The sequence below is a fragment of the Ylistrum balloti genome, unplaced genomic scaffold, assembly GCF_031769215.1.
Source record: "Ylistrum balloti isolate Yb309-2 unplaced genomic scaffold, AGI_CSIRO_Ybal_v1 Utg370106, whole genome shotgun sequence".
Lineage (NCBI taxonomy): Eukaryota > Metazoa > Mollusca > Bivalvia > Pectinida > Pectinidae > Ylistrum > Ylistrum balloti.
In genome coordinates this window covers 83,546-104,763 of record NW_026782130.1, presented here as the reverse complement: position 1 = coordinate 104,763, position 21,218 = coordinate 83,546, and the positions used below count along the sequence as shown (strand labels likewise).

The window sequence follows — 21,218 nt, the reverse complement described above, 5'->3', positions numbered from 1 at the left end:
GTTTATCTAATACCCAATCATAATTCCAGCACTGTTTATAAAAATATTGCTCCAATATCTATCCTAATGTTCTATATGAAGATTTCATACTAACCTTCGGTTGTGGTTGGACGAAGTGGGATTATTATCATTGTTTCATATTTACGCTGTGTTAATATAGGGCCTGATCGTCTGTCTTCTGGGGTTCCTCAGGTGAATGTTAATACCATCATAAGTGTCCTATGTAACACGTTTGCTGAAGAAATAGTACAGAAATAGTTCCGATATGTTAGACCATAGACTTAAAATAAATTCCAAGTCCGTGGTTTGACTGCTTTCTGCCTCTCGAAACTTCCCAAAGTAGACGAGAATAAAGAATGAAATTCATCCCATTCAACATCACACTATTTTATTTCTTAATCACGATAGTCCGTCGTTCAAGCACTTGTCAAAGATTACACGTATATTGTAAAGTTTTGGGTGTATTTTTCACTATGTTCGAAAATGGAGTCAAATTACGAAAAGCAAACACATTAAAAATAGATTTTTCATGATTTCTAAAGAAAAAATGTCATTACCGCTTTACCTTGTTGCGCAAAACCGCGAAAAAAAACATGTATTGAAAAAATCTGTCTGTGTCAATTGATGACAGATATCGATATTTTCTTTACATTTTTATATATTCAGAAATGTATTTCGTTACGTGAAGCAGTTCTGTGCAGATATTAGATTTCAAATTATCAATCAGAAACACCGCTTGTTACTCTATTTACTGAAATTTTTTCATATCGGGAAACAGATGGCGATACCATGCTTTCCACAACCTGATTGGATCCCCATATCCATGAGAGGCCAACAGAGTATTGAACATTTTACCCTGAAAGTAAACAGGATCTAGATTGATTTCTTTGATGTTTATGGGTTTAACATTGAGTTTATATGCAACAATTGCTAGAAAGACATCGTCAAACTTAAACACTTTAGTATACTGCATTGCAATCTGGAGTCTCTTAACAAAGTCCATTGACATAATTATAGCGCCAGCATTTATGAATGGAGGGTACCTAGTGAATGGATAGTCTGAAATAGAAATGTACCATTTCTGAAATCGACATCTCTGTGGGCGATCTTGAGTCGACACGTGACCAGCAAAGAGAGACCGGGATTTGTTTTGAGGTAACCCGTGTAGGTAATTTAGTAGGTAATCCGTGGCGACGTAAAAGTCATCGTCCACCAGCATTACAAACTTAGATTTAGAACAATATCTGACACACCAGTTGATGCCCCCCATTGTCTTGTAGGTGTTATTGTAATAATCATCGACGTAAGTCATCTCCACGATATCACCATACACCAACTTCTCCAATGAAAGATGATGATTTATCGTTTTATTCATAGATCTTGCAAGCAAAAACACATGGCGGATGGTGTCTTCTTCAAAATACACCTGATTAGTCCAAGTTTTCCTGATAACTTGTCTTTGATCAAAATTTCCAGGCGCGGACTTGATCATAAACAAGAGAAATATACCTTTTGTTGATTTACAAATATTTGCGACAGGTTGTAAATATGAATATGGATACACATTGATTGGTTCAAAGTTCCTCCTGCGGGGTTTGGTGGTTTCCACGAATTCTGTAAAATTGATATCTAGGGGATGACTGAACATTCGGAATGGGAGGGCATTGTAGTTGCAATCTTGTTCAACTGTTTTTACGGAGGCGAAACGCATAAGCCAAACATTACTTAAACTAACAAAAGCCAGGATCAACAACAATTTAAGAGGTTGATGACGTCTGAGATACCCCAATCTCATTGTTAGGTTTTGATATAGCAGTTGGAAACCTCAAAATGAAAAAAAAAAATCCCTCTTAAACACAGTATTTCACTGTGTGTCTGTAAGATTACAGAAGAATATATCGTCTGATAGGTAGATATTACACACTACAGATACAGATTTCTGGATGTTTTTTTTCAAAGTTGACGCCTGTATCAACCGACCAGTCCTCTCTATATGCGAGTGTGTGACAGACTTGGTCCTAACAATGAAGAAATTTCCGGATCACAGTTGAGATATCCGTTAAGCGAGGCTCTGTCAGGTCAAATCCTCTTCCACTATTTGATAAGCCTATCCCCGACGTCAGTGCGCTTGGCCCTGTTAAAAAAACGCACAATTTTATACCGGTTGATAGTAATATTTTTTTTCAAACCAGATACTGTACGACATTAAATGAAAATATAAAAATGATAATATAGAATTTAAAGTCCCAGTATTCTATATCACTAACACTATTCATATCATTTTACGCCTCCCCACCCCAATTTTTTTGCTGATTAATATGTATTGAAATAGTTACGTAATATAAACAATTGAGATACATCCAACTCTGCTGACATACTGTACCTATGTTAGATGGATCCTCTGCTACTTCCTTGTTCCAAGGTCCAATCGCAGCTCAAATTGTACTTATTTTTTCAACAAAAATACTTCGACGTGTCTGTTAGGATTTAAATGCATTTTTTCATTTTCTGTCGTTGCATTTAATGATGATTTTTCACAATGGAAGATACAAAATACGTCTATAATATCCCGTAAACAACAGGTGTTTTCTGATGAAATTCATATAGATTAAAAAAACATCCGTATAGCGTCGTGGCCAAATTTAGACTACATTGAGTTTTGTTACGCACGGTAGCATATTACCATTGTCACGGATGATATACGATACTTTTATAGAGACAGTTGCCATTATATTCGTGGCAGCGTGTACAGACAGCCCGAACGGACGTTTTCCCCCCAACGGCTTAGAGGAAGCATTCCTCACTATGACTATGACACTGTAAACTGTACCAATTGTACATGTCATATTGGAGGAATAAAGCAAAATTATGATAAGGATGATGTACTCATTAAAGTTATTTCCAACTAATTAGCTCAATTTTTACTCCAAATATCCATTTCTTCTTTAACTTTAGCAATTTTCTGAAAACGTAAACGATAAGCTTGGGTTCATACAATTCTGAAAAGTAGACAAAAAATAATAAGGTCATTTTAGTGAACAAGGTTGCCAATATATCAGTCATCTATTTGAGAGGTTGGCGCCATGTTTTGTATAAAAGCCATCAAGTAAGACAAAAAATACACAAATATCTGTTCGATGAAAATGATCAAGCTTTAAATTAAAGAATTAGAATATTGCTCGAAAGATGTTCCTTCACTTTGCTAGCATGAAAGTAAAAATAACAAAACACCCTTGAACTTAATATCTAAAACAACGCAATATGCTTTTTCAACTACCTTTATTTCGGATTTCTATAGGAAATTAAAATCTTAACAAACTAAAGCGACAGCTAAAATCATAGAAACAGCACGTGTAGTATTGATCACTGGTTCCAAATACGGACAGTTAATATAAGCGACGAGAGTTATCGTTCTTTGTAAAAACTCTTTTATCATGTGCTCATTTATGGTGGTGAATCTCTGCTATCCAGTTTTTTTGTTTGTTTTTCTTTGTGTTCTTTTTTTTTGGTCGCATTACCTTTTATTAAGTTAAATATTGTGACAGGTCGTGTTATTTTGTAAAACCACCGTAGATTTTGGCCAAATTATTTCAACTTGTCCAGATAATATTCGAGACATGTTAAACTAAATACTTTGGTCAAAATCCGTAATAAACTTATGATGGACACAAAGAAACTGTTAGAATAATCAATTAATGAAATCTGTTGCTTTTTTGTAAGTGCACTAGTTTTTAATATGGATCTAAAGGTATTTTGTCTTCCCATGACGCCAGGAAGACGTTGCCGAATGGTTTAAGATACATGGTGCAAAGAGGCCAAGATGTACGACTGATATTACGATTTTACCATCCAGTTGTATAGTTCCACGTTCCAATTAAATGTTATTGTGATGTAAGAGATTGCGTCATTATTTATCAAGCACGGAGTAATGAATTTAACGTGTGCCGGCCTTGACCTTTAAAACAGATGAAAATGGGAGGCCTGTTCTCCTATCAGCCACAATAACGCACAGGGTCAGATTGGAGGTCACGTGTGGGGTCTGGCAGCTAAGTCAAATAAAGATAAGTCTGTTGTCTATTCAAGGCACCAGTCAATGTTACGCAACTTAAGAAAATAGGACAAGGAAAGGAATAGTCGGGTGTACACTAGTTTATGGCCAAACCTAATATTGAAGATGTAGTTTTTAGTTTTTTTGCCAATTGTCTGAAACTCTTCGAGATCACCTGTACAGATAATATCTTAATTCTACTTTCCCGGTCATCCATTATTTGTGGCCAGTCGTGTTATTCCGTCCGCCGGTAAACAAACCTTCTGATGCCTACAGCAAGTTTGTTCAGTATTAACAGAAACATCGTAATATTTTCTTTCCGCATTCTTTCTTAGTCCAGTTGTCATCCATTTATTTGCAGACCGATGAAACAAAAATGACGGGAAAAAGTATAGTTGTTGGTTTTTTTTTCAAAATGTGATTGACGGTCACGTGTTTTAAAGAAAAGTTCTCTATTTGCCCTGCTATGTATTAACATATCCTCTTATTTCAAAATAACTCGTCATTTTTTAAATTATATGCAATCATATCATCCAAAGATACATGCCAATATCACCAAATTAAAAGAAAAAGTATAATAGAGTGACATTTTGGTATTTATTTAAGATTCTCGAAGTCGGTGTAATTACAAGGTCATAAGGTCAATGCTATGGAGATCAGATTAATTATCATATCAAGTAATAAACATTACATATTAATCACGTCATGGTTTCCATTTAGTTGCTTTAGGACACGGAGAGTTGTATAAATCTTCTATCCATTTACATTTCGTGATCAATGCCAACAATGGCGATCCGAATAAAAAAAAATAAATGTTTATATTTCTTGTTGGTAAGCAATTCAAATATTCCAACTGATGTTTTTACATGTGACCTTTGTTGCTTGGCCAAAGATTAAGTTAATAAGAATCGTTTAATACAATATATTCATGAGAAATATTGCCTTGTAATATTATGAAATATTACGAAATAATATCACGTGACAGTAATTAACCTTCAACCTTTTGTAAATTAGAATTAAATTTCTATAATTGAATTATCTAGTAGAACATTTCATTTATAACAAAATCTACCTGATGAAAATTTTAGCCAAACGTGATTTTTAGTAAATTATGTTCCTGTTATTTTGTGGACATGAACACTGCTTTCTCTCTCCAGTCTTACTCATACCCCGTGATATGTTGTCTAAAATTATCATAAGATTTGTTCGTTGGAATTGTTCGTGTCTTTGAAGAAGAGTTTAATATATATATATTTTTTTGCATATATATTTAGTTTTAATAACATCTTTTTCATCATGTATTTGGTGTATCTGAACTATTAAAAAACCTACATTAGTTTTAGATATCTGTAAAAAGTCACTAATAATTACTATAAATGTACAACATGTGAGGTATGTCTGATCTTAGAAGTAAAAACAAAATGTTCATGTCATATACCAGACATATAAGATAGTTAGGCGCATAGGGATTTTTCTGATAGCCGGAATAACCTACATTTTCTAAACGTGAAGGAGAAGACAAAGTACAGCAAAATAAAACAGAATTATGGCGCGGGTGAGTGACATTTAAGTCTACTTCACATTATAGATATTATCTAGGATCATTCTTCCATCTTGAAAGCCAGAAAAGATGATATACCAGAGAAAACGACACACACATTGTAGAATGTTCCCGGGCCAGTAATTACGCATTGCCAATGTGATGTAAACCAGAGAAGATCTAAAACAACAGAGAACTCGCCAGGTCTTCATCAGCTTTCGGCTATCTCATCTTTCCACGAAATAAATATATTTTCATATTATCCAAATTTTGCCGAAAGTATACAAAGTTAGAGTTGGAAGTTTCCAAAACTACATAACACATAAAATATTGATATTATTGAGAAAAAAAATAAGGATAAAAAAAAATGGTTCTCTTTCCAGTGCAGTGATAAAAACAGACAAGATAAGTGTATACTATCGGAAGGGATAAAAAGCATCTTTGTGGCTTAGATCACAGACTGTCACTATGGAAGAGGTTATCAAACTGTTTGAGGAATACAAACGTTATGATATATGATAAACACTCTCTCAATTGAAATATGTGTAATCAAACCGATAAATCTTTTTTCTCGGAAAACACATTAATGTAATGCGCAATTTGTTAAGGGTGTATGTTTAGTATCTCGTCGCAAAAGATTAATCACACAACGCATACAGATGTACACAAGACAGATGTACACGGCAAGAAACGTATGTATATAAGCCTGTAAAACTGTTATACAAGACTTCTACAAATAAAATACAGAACGTGAACATGTTACCAGAATCTTAATCCGAACTCAATTTCGATGAAACAAAATAGGAACAAAAATAAGATTTTAATGGAGACCCCGGAAAAAGTACAAGGAGATTAGAACCAGGTGTTTCGGAAGAGTAAGCGTCTTCATTAACAACAACCGTGTTTATAGATGTTGGTCAATCAGGTTAAAGATTAACAACATTGAGACTACCAGGCATACTAATAAGCATCAAACACGTCCTAACTTTCAGAACCTACATCATCATAAATGACTTACACAGAGACAGACATAGCAGACTTGTACAAGTTGTATAAATGTATACAACACTCGTGCAAATACAAACATTGTTTTCTTGCTTGCTTTTTTTGTTTCGCCCAATGAACACCTAGTATCATATTGAGGCGAAGTCTCCTGGTATTGGCCGGTAGATATCGAACCAACACGGCCCGAATTCGCACCCGATGTTGAAAAGGCCGAATCTCTACCGACTGTGATTTCGTTGTATCGATACAAATCCTAATATATCGACGAAGACACACGGCAGATTGATTCAACTTCACACAAGATTGATTAAACCACATTATAGACTAATTCAGGAAAATTCAAGCACACACAAGACTTTTTCGACAACAGACAAGACTCATTTAACCACACATACGATTTATTAAGCACATAGGAGGTATATTCAATCACACACAACATTTTTCAAACCACACAAAAGATTTTCCAACTGTTCACACGAAGTATTCAGCCACAGAAAATTGATCATCTTGCAAAGTGTAAAGAAAACATAAAAAAAACTAATACACCCAAAAATGACGTAAGTGTGTACACTATTAGATATATGAATAAAAGAGTTTTTGACAGAACAAGAACAAATATATGTACATCAAAGATTCATTAAAAAATTCAACAATTACACAATACCGTATATGTACAGCAAGTTTACAATGTATACAAATACCTTGTAAAGACGCGTTCAATTATACAGTGACAAGTAGAGATACGTAGACATTCACCTGTAACTTAAAGGTGTAATTTAAAGAAGGGTAGATTGTGGGCTAGGGGTTAACCCATAACATTTTTGTTGAAAATTACCATAATAGAAACAAGATATATTATCATTTTATTTGTGAACAGGACCCATGCCATGTTGACTGCGCTTTGTTTCGTCAAGTTTCCAATCAGGATATATGCATTAGAAAAGGTTTGAAATCATAATTTCAAAAAAATCAGTCATTACTGATGTAAATTATTCTTTTAAATGTTTAAATAGATTCCAGTACCATTGAACCAGGGTAAATCAGCACTTTATTTCAATCAATTAAAATAGGGAACATGCCAACAATGAATAGTTTGTTGAACGTAAATTTAATTTAAATCTCTCGATGAAAACATTGGCATGAATAAGGCATGGGATTTAAATATGTCTGCCTCTGTTTTGTAATACTGTCTTTCTCTCAACCTAGAATTAAAATAAAAAGGAACAATCTGAGATTTTCGAATCAGACTATTTATGCCATCATTTTAGGTCGTCTTTCGATAACATGACTTTTTGATAATTTGTCGTTTTGCTTTGTAAAATTTACGCAAAAGGGACAAGATTTTACAGCGGTTAAAGGCTATTCGGTCAGTTACTAATTCTGATTTCCTAAACTCAAAAGATTGATTCCTATCTTCGTTTCTAAAAGAAAATGAGATGACGTTTCGCTATCAAGAATCCTTGCCTATCCGGAAATGTGAGATCGGAGTTGATAAACGCAACTTACGTCTTTTTTTTAACTCGCAACACTCGTGTATCGCCACGCCACTTGACAAAACACGAGACACGACTACTGTGTACTGGGAAAATATGGAGCGTGAAGGCAAATTCGTCACGAAGGTCATTACCCACACACCAAAGCCATTTTTAACATTATGAGAAACTCTTAAGAGGTCAGTAGGCAGAATGTAACACTAACTGGTAGCGAATTTATTACGTTGTTAGTACGGCCTTGCGCGAGCTGATAGAAAATCGTCCACAGTCTGTCCCCGAGTTTTTGATGCGGTGCTTACGTTTTACAAGTAGTCGTGTTTATAAAATGCCAATCAAACTAAGGCGGATGAACATCTGCTCAAGGTTGTGACGATATCAGGGATGACGACGGGAGGGGGTAGGAGCGAACACGGAATTCCTCCCCCGCATAAAGCCGACAGGCAGCTATTATAACCATAACCCCATTCCCCCTCCCAACGACCATTTAGTGACGTCACAATGTGACGTATTTTTTATCAACACAACCAAATGAGGCAGCCGTTTATCGATTTAGAACACACGACCATGTAATAAAGAGCGTTCGTGACAACAACACTATGAAAAAAGCCTGTCAGTGACCACGATATTATGAATGCGCATGCTCAAATTAGAAATAATGAGGGCGTTGGTCTGTTTGAAAACGTTTTGTTTCCAGGAAAAAAACATGAAGAACATGACCAGGTTTTCTTTTTTTGCTGATAATATTTTATTGTTGTATATGTCTTTTTTAAACAATTTTGTTAATTTGTTTCTTTTCTCTGATAGCTATTCCTTTGCTGCAGACAGTTTCACTTTGCATTTTTTTTCTGTCTGTCTTTTACACTGATTTTATAAGTTAGCGGTGGTAGAACACTTTACATTAACTGGATATATTATCACTTTAATCTGCTTATCGTACCCTCTGAGTACTTCATTCTAGATATATCCCAGGTAGCTTCTTATATCTATCAGACCTACCAAGCGAGCTAATAAAACCGTCCATTTTTAAAGACATTAACCTGTCAAAGAATATCTCCAGCCCCTTAAGATCTGTTTAATCTCCAGTTCTTTAACATGTGATATAAAGTGAACATATGAACAACGATAATTACAGAATAATTACAATTCATCCACGATTACAGGTTTTATGTGATTAATGATAGAAACACACATTAATTTAATTTACGACCAAATGAATCAAACTGAATTTAACAGTTGCTGTTGTAAATGACCCAAAAAAGACTGGTTCTGTTTTAAGTAAGATTTATCCGTCATTCTCAGTTACAAAGCTTGAATAGTTTTACGGTTATAAGGTTCCCCTGAACCGTTAGATTTCATGTGCGTGTATGTATTTATCGAGTTGTACAGAACCTGTATGGAATACAGGCACATGTATGTTTGTTGTTTAAATTTATTAATTTTTTGTCATTAATTCGAAAATCTTTAATGTTTCACACTGAAAGCTACAAATTAATTTCAGAAGTAAAAAAAAAAAAAAGAATTGAAAGTGAATTGTTTGAAGTTTTTTTAATTGCATCGTCACCATACCTCCTCCTCCTCCTCCTCCTCCTTGTTCCAACAATTTTGTTGGGAGTGAAAAGTTTAATTAATTGTTTTTGTTTGCTGGGGTTATTGTTCCGTGAACAACCAGTGCCATTTTGTAGTATCTGGTGGCTACCTCACTGAACTACAGAATAGAGGCCCGTCGCATGCCATCCACATCAGATAGGATAAAAGTGCTTCTTGTGAATCACCTACTGACACGGGTCGAAGCACGCAGTTCAGGATCTTCGTCTAGGGTGACAGAGCTAGGTCAACGCTCTTACTGACTGTACTATTACGGCCTCGAGCCTCAAGCTTCATCTCTCTACGAAGAAATATGTTATGCTCAGAATGTCTTCAGCCATGATTAACAAGAGTTGAAATTTATTTCAGTATAATTTTTTGTTGTTTTATCTTTCTCACTGGCTCCATAAACTTTGAAGGTGATCCTTACTACAGTAATCTTTAAGTGGCAAGCAAAGAATAATTAGCTGAGTAAGTTATACACAGAAATATGATAGTTCTGCTTCACGTTTTGACATGTCTACCTGTAAAAAAACTTATTTATTTTTTAAATTGCATTGCATTGTGATAAGATTTCTCGGTCGTCGTTCAATACAACATTGTTCGTTTTCGCTGCATTAAAATAATCACAGTTATTTGAATTCATAATTTGAAACAGTTTGGAAAGTATTTCCTACCAGATAACACCAAGAGAATGTGTAGATCGTGGAGGAGATATCCTGTTGTCAAGCCTGACGTCATCAGTGATGATACTTCTTATTATACTCGTTGATGTATATTCAAATTAATGACAAGAAAGTAAGAATGGTTTCCATTTGAATATCATATAAATATGTACCGTTCACGTACAGTACACAGTATACAGATGTTTCATCACTTAACACCATTATTGTTATTACGGAGGTACGTTCAGGACGTGAATAATGATATTTTCATATATCGGTAATCTCGTGCTCCCGACTTATTATCTCGAGCGCTTGAGAAAAAAGACGAGCGCTCTAGAAAATAAGACAAGCACTCGAGAAAATGAGACGAGCACTCGAGAAAATAAGCCGAGTGCTCGAGATATATGATTTGCACTTGTCAGGGATATCGGTTTTAGTCAAAGTGGTAAAATATCTTAGATATTTAAACGATAGCCAAGATATCCTCTAGACAACGTAAGACGGTAGCATTAACCTTATTCCCACAGTCTTCACGTGCACAGTTTTTGCTCTCTCCAGATAAAAAAGGGGATAAAAGCGTATCTAAAGTGTGAATAGAAACACGTAATAACTATATTAATTAAGCTTCCGAAGTTTGTAAAAAAATCAAGACCGTTTGCTTATTACGTCATACCCAAAACACTAGAGTATTTTATCTCGTGCGGCCGTTTGCCCTGCAATGCGCGTGAATTACGCGTGCATTGGCAAGGTGGTTTGGGGGGTCAGTCTTATCGGTATAATGATAAGGCTAATCTCTGTCCTGTTATCACGTGATCAACCACAACACACACGTAACCGTACGCTTCCGTAGGCACGCTCAATTATATAACACTCGTATCTCTTATGTCCGAGATAAAATTGGGGCTTTGAGGAAAATTAAGTTTGAATTTGTACATGATCTGCATTCGATAAATCATATCAACATTAGAGTTGGTAGAGACTCTGGAATGAGGAAGGACCCCTGATGAGTTTTTGATCTTGATATGCATGTTTACCGTGTAGTAATTACCTAACTAACGTTTTGTCATACATACTTTAAATCCTTAATAACGCTGGATTTGTTTAAAATGCATGTGTAATTTATAATGTTCTGATAAACATAAAATTTATTTTGAGGCATACAATAAATAGGTAATGATTTTTAGGTTATTATGTATATTTACATATGTACAAATATGTATGTACACATGTAATGATGTACCTTGTACATCTGCACATATCATGGTAAGTATATACATATGTCATGATATGTATATACATATACAATAATATATATCTACATATGTAAAGGTACGTATGTACATATGTAATAATAGGTATACATATATGTAAAGGTACTATGTACATATGTAATAATATCTACATATGTAAAGGTACGTATGTACATATGTAATAATAGGTATACATATATGTAAAGGTACTATGTACATATGTAATAATATCTACATATGTAAAGGTACGTATGTACATATGTAATAATAGGTATACATATATGTAAAGGTACTATGTACATATGTAATAATATCTACATATGTAAAGGTACGTATGTACATATGTAATAATAGGTATACATATATGTAAAGGTACTATGTACATATGTAATAATATGTATATATGTAAAGGTACGTATGTACATATGTAATAATATGTATGTATATATGTAAAGGTACGTGTATACATATGTAATGATATGTATATATATATGTTGAGGTACGTATGTACATATGTAATAATGTACATCTACACATGTAATGATATAATTATGTAATGCTATATATGACGATATCAGGACTTCTGTGTATTAATCAGTAGAAATATTTACTTCATTATCATTAATTCGAGGCATTTTCATATCGGCAAGAATTAACCCTGCTGCTCCTTCGAAAAAAGTGACTAAACTCGGGATCTTAACTGTTTCTTTCTTCTCCGTTTATTCTCTAATGTCTCCCTGATACTGTCCACTTCCGCCAAATTGTTAAGTATTCGTGCACGTGATGAAGACCCTGGATTCTCTCCTCAAGACGTAGCATCTGAACGGTTATGTTTAAATACGGTTCTTCGTGCTCGCTTCTACTCGCTCAGTCAAGAATGGTGTGTATATAGGCTGGGTAGCCCGTTGGCAGTACTATTGTGACCGGATGGAGTGTACATGGACTGGCTAGCCCGTTGGCAGTAGTAGTGTGATCGGATGGAGTGTACATGGACCGGCTAGTCCGTTGACAGTACTAGTGTGACCGGATGGAGTGTACATGGACCGGCTAGTCCGTTGGCAGTACTAGTGTGACCGGATGGAGTGTACATGGACCGGCTAGTCCGTTGGCAGTAGTAGTGTGACCGGATGGAGTGTACATGGGCTGGCTAGTCCGTTGGCAGTACTAGTGTGACCGGGTGGAGTGTACATGGACCGGCTAGTCCGTTGGCAGTACTAGTGTGACCGGATGGAGTGTACATGGGCTGGCTAGTCCGTTGGCAGTAGTAGTGTGACCGGATGGAGTGTACATGGGCTGGCTAGTCCGTTGGCAGTACTATACTGACTGAATGAGTTATATATGGGCTTTCTTATTGACCTAAGCTGTTGCAATGATACAAAGTCCCAAACAAACAATAAACAAACAAAACTTTCCGACAAATATATCTAAATATAGAATTTTAACAATCCATAACTTTTACTAGATTTTATTTCCCGATATAAAAAAATGGAAAAAAAAAAATTAAAATATGACGGTAGTCTCATGCCCTAGTAGCTTTATATATGTAAATATCTTGTACGTGTTAATTTTGTATAAGACGGACAGATGTGGTACACACGTTTACATACACGTTCTTTTACACGTGTAACGAAATACATGCACATTTAAAGCATATACTGGTAAGTAGTAGGACAGAGGATGAAAAAGGGCGTGAACGTGCAACAAGACACAAAACGTCCCTGATACACTATTGTAGGACCGTGACACATTAGGTGTGTTGTGATACTCAAGGTGTGTTGCTTACATGATACGGTCCTCATCATAAGAGTTATGGAGTGTGACCACTTGTCTCGTGATAACTTCAACAACTTAACCTAATTGCTTCGCGCCTGGTCATCTCGACTTTTAAGATTAAGTTACATGCATATTTGGACGTGTCCTAAATACTAGCACACTAATGAAAGTAGAAAGGAATGTGAAATATTTAATAATCAAAAAACTTAATTTGATAGATTCAAAAGTTAAAAAAAAAAATTAATCAAACAAACTAACTGAATTGAAGTCTTGTTTACACTTGGTCAAAACCCAGTGTGTATTTTAACAACAGGGCTGATTTCTACATGTTTATGAAAACGCATGTCATATTTAAGTCGCGCAAATTTCAATCAAGTTTATAACGATTTTTCCACAGCTATTAGTTATTCCTATTTCTAAACTGCTCTAAAAGACATGTAATCCAACTCGTGGGAAAATAAATTGTAACAGGTACCTGTGTATGACACAGTAACGCTATCGATTAATTAGCGTTGATTACCACTTTTATCGTAGGTATGTATGTTGGGTGCAAGAAAAATGGTCACAGGAGAAGATCTTACTGTGATTAATGCTTTTACAGTGCATTGCTCTAATGAGTATTACTACCCGTCGCTGCCACTATGTAGCTGCCCCTGTGAAAATACAAGGCATATGGTGTAGTTATCGTTGTCTAATTCATACTCAATGTCATTGTTTATATCACTATGTGTTTAAATCCCCTTCCCAGCCAGATCCTGACGAAATGTAATAACTTAATTGTCACCAGTCCATCTTATCGCTGAACATGATTATCTGAAGAAATGTCAAGATTTGGTAGACCGTAACCACCAACAGACCCTAACTTACTAGGAGGTATACTGCCACCGATCATGTGTAATCCGTATTTAATACTCTGGTAGCGTGCGCCTAGACCCTCGTCTCCACGTGATAACAGTTTATTGAGAAACATCTGATGAATGAAAGTAGATCTCAAAGTTTTAAAGAGAAAACTTGCAGTCACGTGACTAAAGAATCGATGTATACTTTAAGGCCTTACTTCAGACCGACTATTTGTCCCTCGGTTATACAGTGGTGAAGAGTTCTGACTTGTAACTAAGATGTCGGATTAAATGTCATCAACTGTTCCATATTCTTTCCGCAGATGATGGGAAGGACTTTGGCTGGATTGACGTTCGTAATTTCTTTTGCAGTACAGGTAAGAAATCTTAGCTTAAACACATAATTTCTTTTGTTTTCTCCTAAAGTAAACGCCTTTCACAAGCACTTAACAGTGAATTTTAAACCTGGTCTCATAGTTTTGTATCTTACACCAATACACGAATCCTCAATGATCCTATCAAAAATGTTGCTACTGCCGTTTTATAAAACACCCACGCCTATATTGGCGTCTAAATTCTCCAGAAATGTGACTGGTTTCATTTCTCGAATATTTTTTCGTTTTTACTATGATTTTTCTTGTAAAATGTAGGCATCTGTTTCGGTTATGCTATCTGGCAGCGTATACTGATTATAAAACAAAGCGATATTGTAAACGCTAAATGTTTAATACTATATTTAAATCGGCATGCATTTCATCATTATTTCATCGTTGACAGCTATCTGCTCTGTACATCTTTGACACACATGTTATAAACGAGTTCGCACCTATATAGACCTTCTCGTGTGTATACTACTTAAATACTTGTACACGTGCTTGTGCACGAGAATTTATACAATTTACACTTCAAATTTAAAACTAACTTACCAAAACACAGACTATAGTTTCATCCTTTTTAAAATGTGGGTTAATATCACGCAGATGACGTTTATCGACATGAAGCCAGCCCAAATGTTGACCTTGGGTAACCTTTATCATTACGATGGGTGTACTGTTGCTACCGGGAACCAAAATATTGATGTTAACTCAATAAGTGCTAAAAAGAGAAATCGAAGATAACTGATAAGTGCTTTACATCCTCTGGCAAGAAGGAAATCTTTTTATATTAACGTTATTTAATTCCACTTAAGTTACAAACGAAGTGTTCTATACTTTATCATCCGTAAGTGGCTAACTTACATCTTGGCTTACGAACTGTAGCGATATTTAAATTGAACTTCATACAAAACAGTGAAGAAAATCATAAAAAGAAAGAAAATATTAGAATGTTCAGTAACGTGCTGTAAACAATTAATCCACCTTTATCTATTACTATGACTGACCAATTAAACCTTGATATCTGTAATTCGATAAAATCTGAAAAAAATATGTGAAAAAAATTGAACACGTGCACTTGATTAGTTATTTTATTATATATTTAACGGTTTTATTTTAAGATTATTTCATTTCAGTAAAAATACTTACACGTACATTGTAGGTATAAAAATGAAGAAAGTAAAAGTATCTTGGACAACCTAATGCTGCTGATTTCGTTCAATTAGATAAAATGTTAATGATGTGTATTTCGCAGTTGTAAATGTAGCTTGAAATCGTTCTTTGCAGCTTCCTCTGACAAATACTTTTGGAATATAATAAACAATGGCCGGTTTATTTACTTTTCCTTGATATATGATATATAAGTGGTAATTATTGTTTGTATGTAGTGTGTTTTCTTGATTTTTGGTATATTGTGTTATTGTTTGGTTATTAACATTTACCGTGTTTAATTCATAACTATCTGTTAATTATGTCAATGATATTTATTTGTACAATATGCACTATGAACTAATTCTAATGGAAATTGTTTGTTGCTTACAAAACTACAAATGTATTTCACAATTAAACGATCTCAACAACGAGGACCAAAATACTTAGTGATGTTTTCGTAAGCATTGTTTCGCTTGAAAGCCTGATACAAATATACAAAGTCGAGTTGAGCAGGAAAACATCAAAATCTGATATTTTAAATCGATATTAAAACAGTCTGTGTTAATTCTTAAATTCAGAACTAAATTGACTACTTTTGACATCATTGTACCGAATCGCATACCAGCAAATTATAACCTACATTACCATGACAGGAACGATGAAATCTCGTCACATCAGTATACATTAGAGTATGGTCTTGTCCAAACTCTGCAATTCCCAATAGAGGACAGCATCGTTGTAGTATAATAAACACTCTATTGTTTAGACGTTGTCAGTATACTGTCTATATTCTTCTTGTTAGATGTGCATAAAACCTTACCAGTGTCTAGTGTGATAGTGACTGCTTATAGACAAATCTTAACTCACGATTTTGAATGAGGCATGTCCTGAAATCAATAAGGAAAGGAAACATAATAATGACAACAAAACATTAATTTAAACTCCAAAACGATAAAAAAAAAGAGATAAAACACGAACACATGAAATATCAACATAAAGATTTCGTGAAGAATTACAAAGAGAATAAGACCAGGTTTTCTGAGTTAATTCATTACTTTGAGGTGAACATAATTCAACATGTGATAGGAAAATGGCCATTTTTATTATTTCTGTTATTTTTATAAATCTGACATGTTGTTTAGTTTTAGCGTTATTGGACCTCGTTTAAAAACGTAGCAGTAGTGCAGAGTGTTCCGAAAACTAACACAAAGACAACATAGACCAATGGAGACATACTATTTTACCAGTTCTCTTCTGCAGTAGAGTTATACTGAACTAATACAGTAGCATAGTATTCTGTGTGGTTTAATTGTACGGTCATTTGGACGACTGACTTCATCGACATAGTCAACTTTGATTCAACTACGGTATCTTACGTTCTGTTCTTTCGGAGATAACAGAAGTAGATTATGTACATAATGAACTTTACCTGGGCAGTACAATCTATTGAAAGTCGGCGATGTTACCTAGCAAATGTAACGGAGCCCCTCCCCTTCCACCATTCCCATACAGTAGCGCATGGATGTGGTTGTTAAGGTGACAAATCATCATCTAACGTCAGATAAAACAGGTACAACAAAATCCTCTGAGTGGGACATATTGTATAAAATTGATAACTTACAATTTATTCATATTTGTGAGTGTGTGCTTAAGAGGCTCCGTGTTGTTCTAGATAGCTGGAGGGTACGATATTTCAAATGGAATTTATTTCTCCAAAACATTCATCTGTATGTTATTGAACCATTAAAACATCTAGTATTTTCCATCGATTTTTGTTCCTTTCCTAGCTTGTTTTATCATTCATTCATTTGTTCATTCATTCGTTTGTTCATCCATCCATCCATCCATCCATCCATCCATCCATTCATTCATTCATTCATTCATTCATTCATTCATTCGTTTATTCGTTCGTTCATTGATCGATTGATTGATTGATTCATTCATTCATTCATCATTCATTTATTCTCACGACTACAACTTAAGATTTCTCAATTGGGTATTCATCCTGTATCTTTCTCTTTGATCTCAATTACTTTGATATAATTCATACATGGAGCAATTCACTTTGCGTGAGAATTTATCGTAGACTAAAATATGTTCGTTTCAAATTTCGGGAAAAAGAAATTATCGGTGTGTGAATTTTGCATGGGAACTATGGGATGAAGGTTGTAAATTGATCCTGTGGAACAAAGCAGGGGTCTCATTAAGTCGAAATGTCGGAATAATACCGAGCTTGTACTTCTGAATATGATCCCGTGATTGCGAGCGTTTCTACTTCTCGTTGATGACTTGAAGTAGACACAACACGATATCTCGGTACATTGTACAAGGACAGAGTATCTCATACACACAAGAACATCTGAATGACTGACCCTTCAAGAAATTATTTGAACCGGTATTGTCTAATCGAAAGACAATATTTTCTTAAGACAACCCATTCAAAGGGAACATTTTTTTCTGAAGAAAAAATACATGTCGAGTTATGTGAATCTTTCTGAGCGATTTTAAAAAAAGTCAGTTGTATTGTTAGCAAGCTCACACGGTGTTCTAGTAATCGTTGACCAGAAACCATAAAAGAACATTTAAATGTTCCTGTCTGTTGTTCATTTAGAATATTAGGAGATGAAACACACCCGAATTGTTTTAAATGGTGTCCTATCAAACTGATCGATGTCGTAGTTTCCGATGATAGCTCACATGTGGTGACCTTTTCGGCCTCCTTTTATATACCCTAATCCAATGACTGCACATGGATGAAAGAAATCCAGTCACTTTATTTGCTGAAGCACAGAAACCGTGGTTTGACAACTCAAATGTATTAAAAATCTCCCAAACATGATTAGTTGAGAATGTTTATTAATTCTACGTAATTTTCTCGTGTAGGTGGTAAGTTATATCAAGTCGACATAAATCATACACACTAAGGCACACGGAAGGTGTTTTATTTATATTGTAAGAAATATTGCGGTAGTTTCCTTGGTTTTATTTAAAACACCTTTTTTGTGTGTTTTTAACGCTTTTATTTAGTTGCTTGTCACAATTAATGTTGTTTAACACGACACTCCATACAGGACTTCACAAAAGGCTCAGAACGAGGCAAATTGATAAATATGCTATGATATACTGTAAATCACATATATTTTACGAACGCTGATCTAGAAATGACCTTTGATTGGCAAATGATGAGCTATTACATGTAGACAGTCTGGATTTAACAAAAAAAGGTCCGATATAGGTAACTGAAGCAACAAAGACACCATCCATATTTATTTTCGTACAAATAATAATAAGATTTTAATTCGCGATTGACCCTCTTCGTTTACGGACGAGAAATAAAGCCGGCGTAATATTTTGGTGTACTGTGCCTGTTGCATCATCCTTGTGATATTATGTCCGTATGATTTGACGGCGGAAACATTGACCCTGGTCTGTTATTACGATATACTATTAGTTTAAACTGTATTTTATTTTGTGAAATGAGTACAGTACAAAAGCAAATATGCATTTTGGATTCAGAAACAAGTACAATGTACTTATATTAATCTGTCTCCGTATCTAATTACATGAGCAATGGACAGCACTGACAACATAATGTAATTAAGTAGGTGCATAAGTACAGGGAAGGGGAAAAGAAAGGGTCCATGGGTTCAAAGGAGGAGACCGTTGTAGGATGACGAAGCAAGAGTTTAGGACTGCTATAGAGATATACTATTGTCTCTCTACTTTGATCCTGTGACATCTTTAGATCTTTCGTGTTCACACAATGATATTAGAGTCTTCAACCTTTTTGTTAATTTAATAATAGTAAAGATCACGTGCCTGGCGATATGCGTTTTTATGTCTCTTTTTCGGATGCTAAGATAAGATTAATATATATATATATACATAAATCTATCACAGAATGTGTGCTCGTTCCTACTTCACAAAGGCGTTACCTTCTTATTTTCCTGATGTTGAATAATTATAAGCTGTAACGTTGAAACTGATAAGGTTGTTAAAATAAGGATTCGTCTATGGAGGGCCGATGAATATCGATGACGATCTAGTAAAGTTGTATGGGCGCCGTAACGATTTAAATGTTTTATTTGCTTGCGTAGGTGTTCGATGTTCGGTGATTCCCTGAAGGTTTCTTTAAAGCTGCCTTTATTCTTAGTTTCTATCAGTTAGGAAGCAACAGGTGCTAATTTTCAGACACGCCTGATCCTAACGCCCATCTGAATGATTACAATATGAAGTTTAACTGTGATAAGATGTTGATTTTTAATAACATACACGGCTTTGTTAAGACATCGATGCTCGCTATGGCTTCCAAATGTTCACAAAGATATACATATATACGTATCTCGCCCCTGAGTTTTCAATATTTTAGCCCCCTTACATCACCTATAAGGACGAAACAATTACATGATGCAATTTGATTCACTGTGTGAGTGAATTATATCTAATTTTGTATTGAAAAGCGTGTTCTACTTGTGTTTCTAAGCCTTTTTCTCGAGGTGCTTGCGTAATGGCATATCGAGATTTTGGATTTGTATTTTCGGTAAGCATATCCATATTCTGTAATTTTCTGTTGATAATAACATCTTTTTATGAAAACAAATGACCGAATTATTCTGATGACCCGTTAAATATTAATTACAAAAATAAACTATGTACTTCTGAAATAGCAGCTTTTGACCCAAAATCCTATAACATATAATGAGAATAGATAAAACTTTTGTGAATTAAGGAAAAAAGCAACTTTCAAATATCTTTTTGTACAAACTTGACTAAATAACAAATGTATGTCCTGTTAACTACGTGCATCTGTTTATTCTGTTTTCTATCACAGCTTGTATTATAAATGTAAAAACATCGTTTCCCTGACAAAACGACGCGTATTGGTGCTAAACTTATATCTCAAACTGTAAAAATGTCATTATCTAACCAGAAATCTTTAATTGCATTGAAAAAGGCGGAATGAGGAAAATGCAATACAAGAAAGATTTTTTTTTCTGTGAAAGATTACATACCGCTTGTTTCGACAGCTCCTCTTTAACAATAGACAAGACAAACTTGATTTTAAAATTTGTTGGATGGCCTGTTGTTTATTGCTTAGAGTAATGTCAATTTCGAAAACATGTCAGATTTACGCTATTTTTTGTGTAGTTTATGTTTTCGTTGTTATAACTGGAAGCTATTAATATTTGATACCAGTAGCAAAAATCGAACCATGCGTGAAATAAAAGCGTCAAAGCAAAGCAGAGTTGTAAACTAAAGCATAAAAACGACACAGATGTGAACACGGAAGCGTCAAAATACACAGAGGTGTATTTTACTCAAACTTTGTTGTATCGTATGTTGTTATCATTAATTTAATTATGTAGAAATGAAGAAAAACAGACCACGGAGAACGCCGTGGGCATTGTCAGTAACATTGAAGCATAAACAATCTAACACTTCTCTACTCCTTAGCTTACTGCGGTATTTATAACACACTTAAATAATGTAAATAG

The 21,218-nt window shown here is 34.7% G+C and overlaps 2 protein-coding genes across 2 annotated transcripts in view; one reads left to right on the top strand and one right to left on the bottom strand.

The window, feature by feature from the left end:
* Nucleotides 1–21,218, top strand: part of LOC132550156 (delta-like protein 1) — a 62,952-nt gene that overhangs the window by 9,076 nt on the left and 32,658 nt on the right. The window contains exon 2 of the mRNA XM_060214170.1: nt 14,521–14,574. Within this exon, the coding sequence (XP_060070153.1) occupies nt 14,521–14,574 (54 nt within the window). The remainder of the gene's footprint in view (nt 1–14,520; nt 14,575–21,218) is intronic.
* On the bottom strand, nt 749–1,711 carry LOC132550158 (beta-1,3-galactosyltransferase brn-like). Its single transcript, XM_060214172.1, has one exon. The coding sequence runs from the start codon at nt 1,709–1,711 to the stop codon at nt 749–751; it is 963 nt and encodes a 320-aa protein (XP_060070155.1).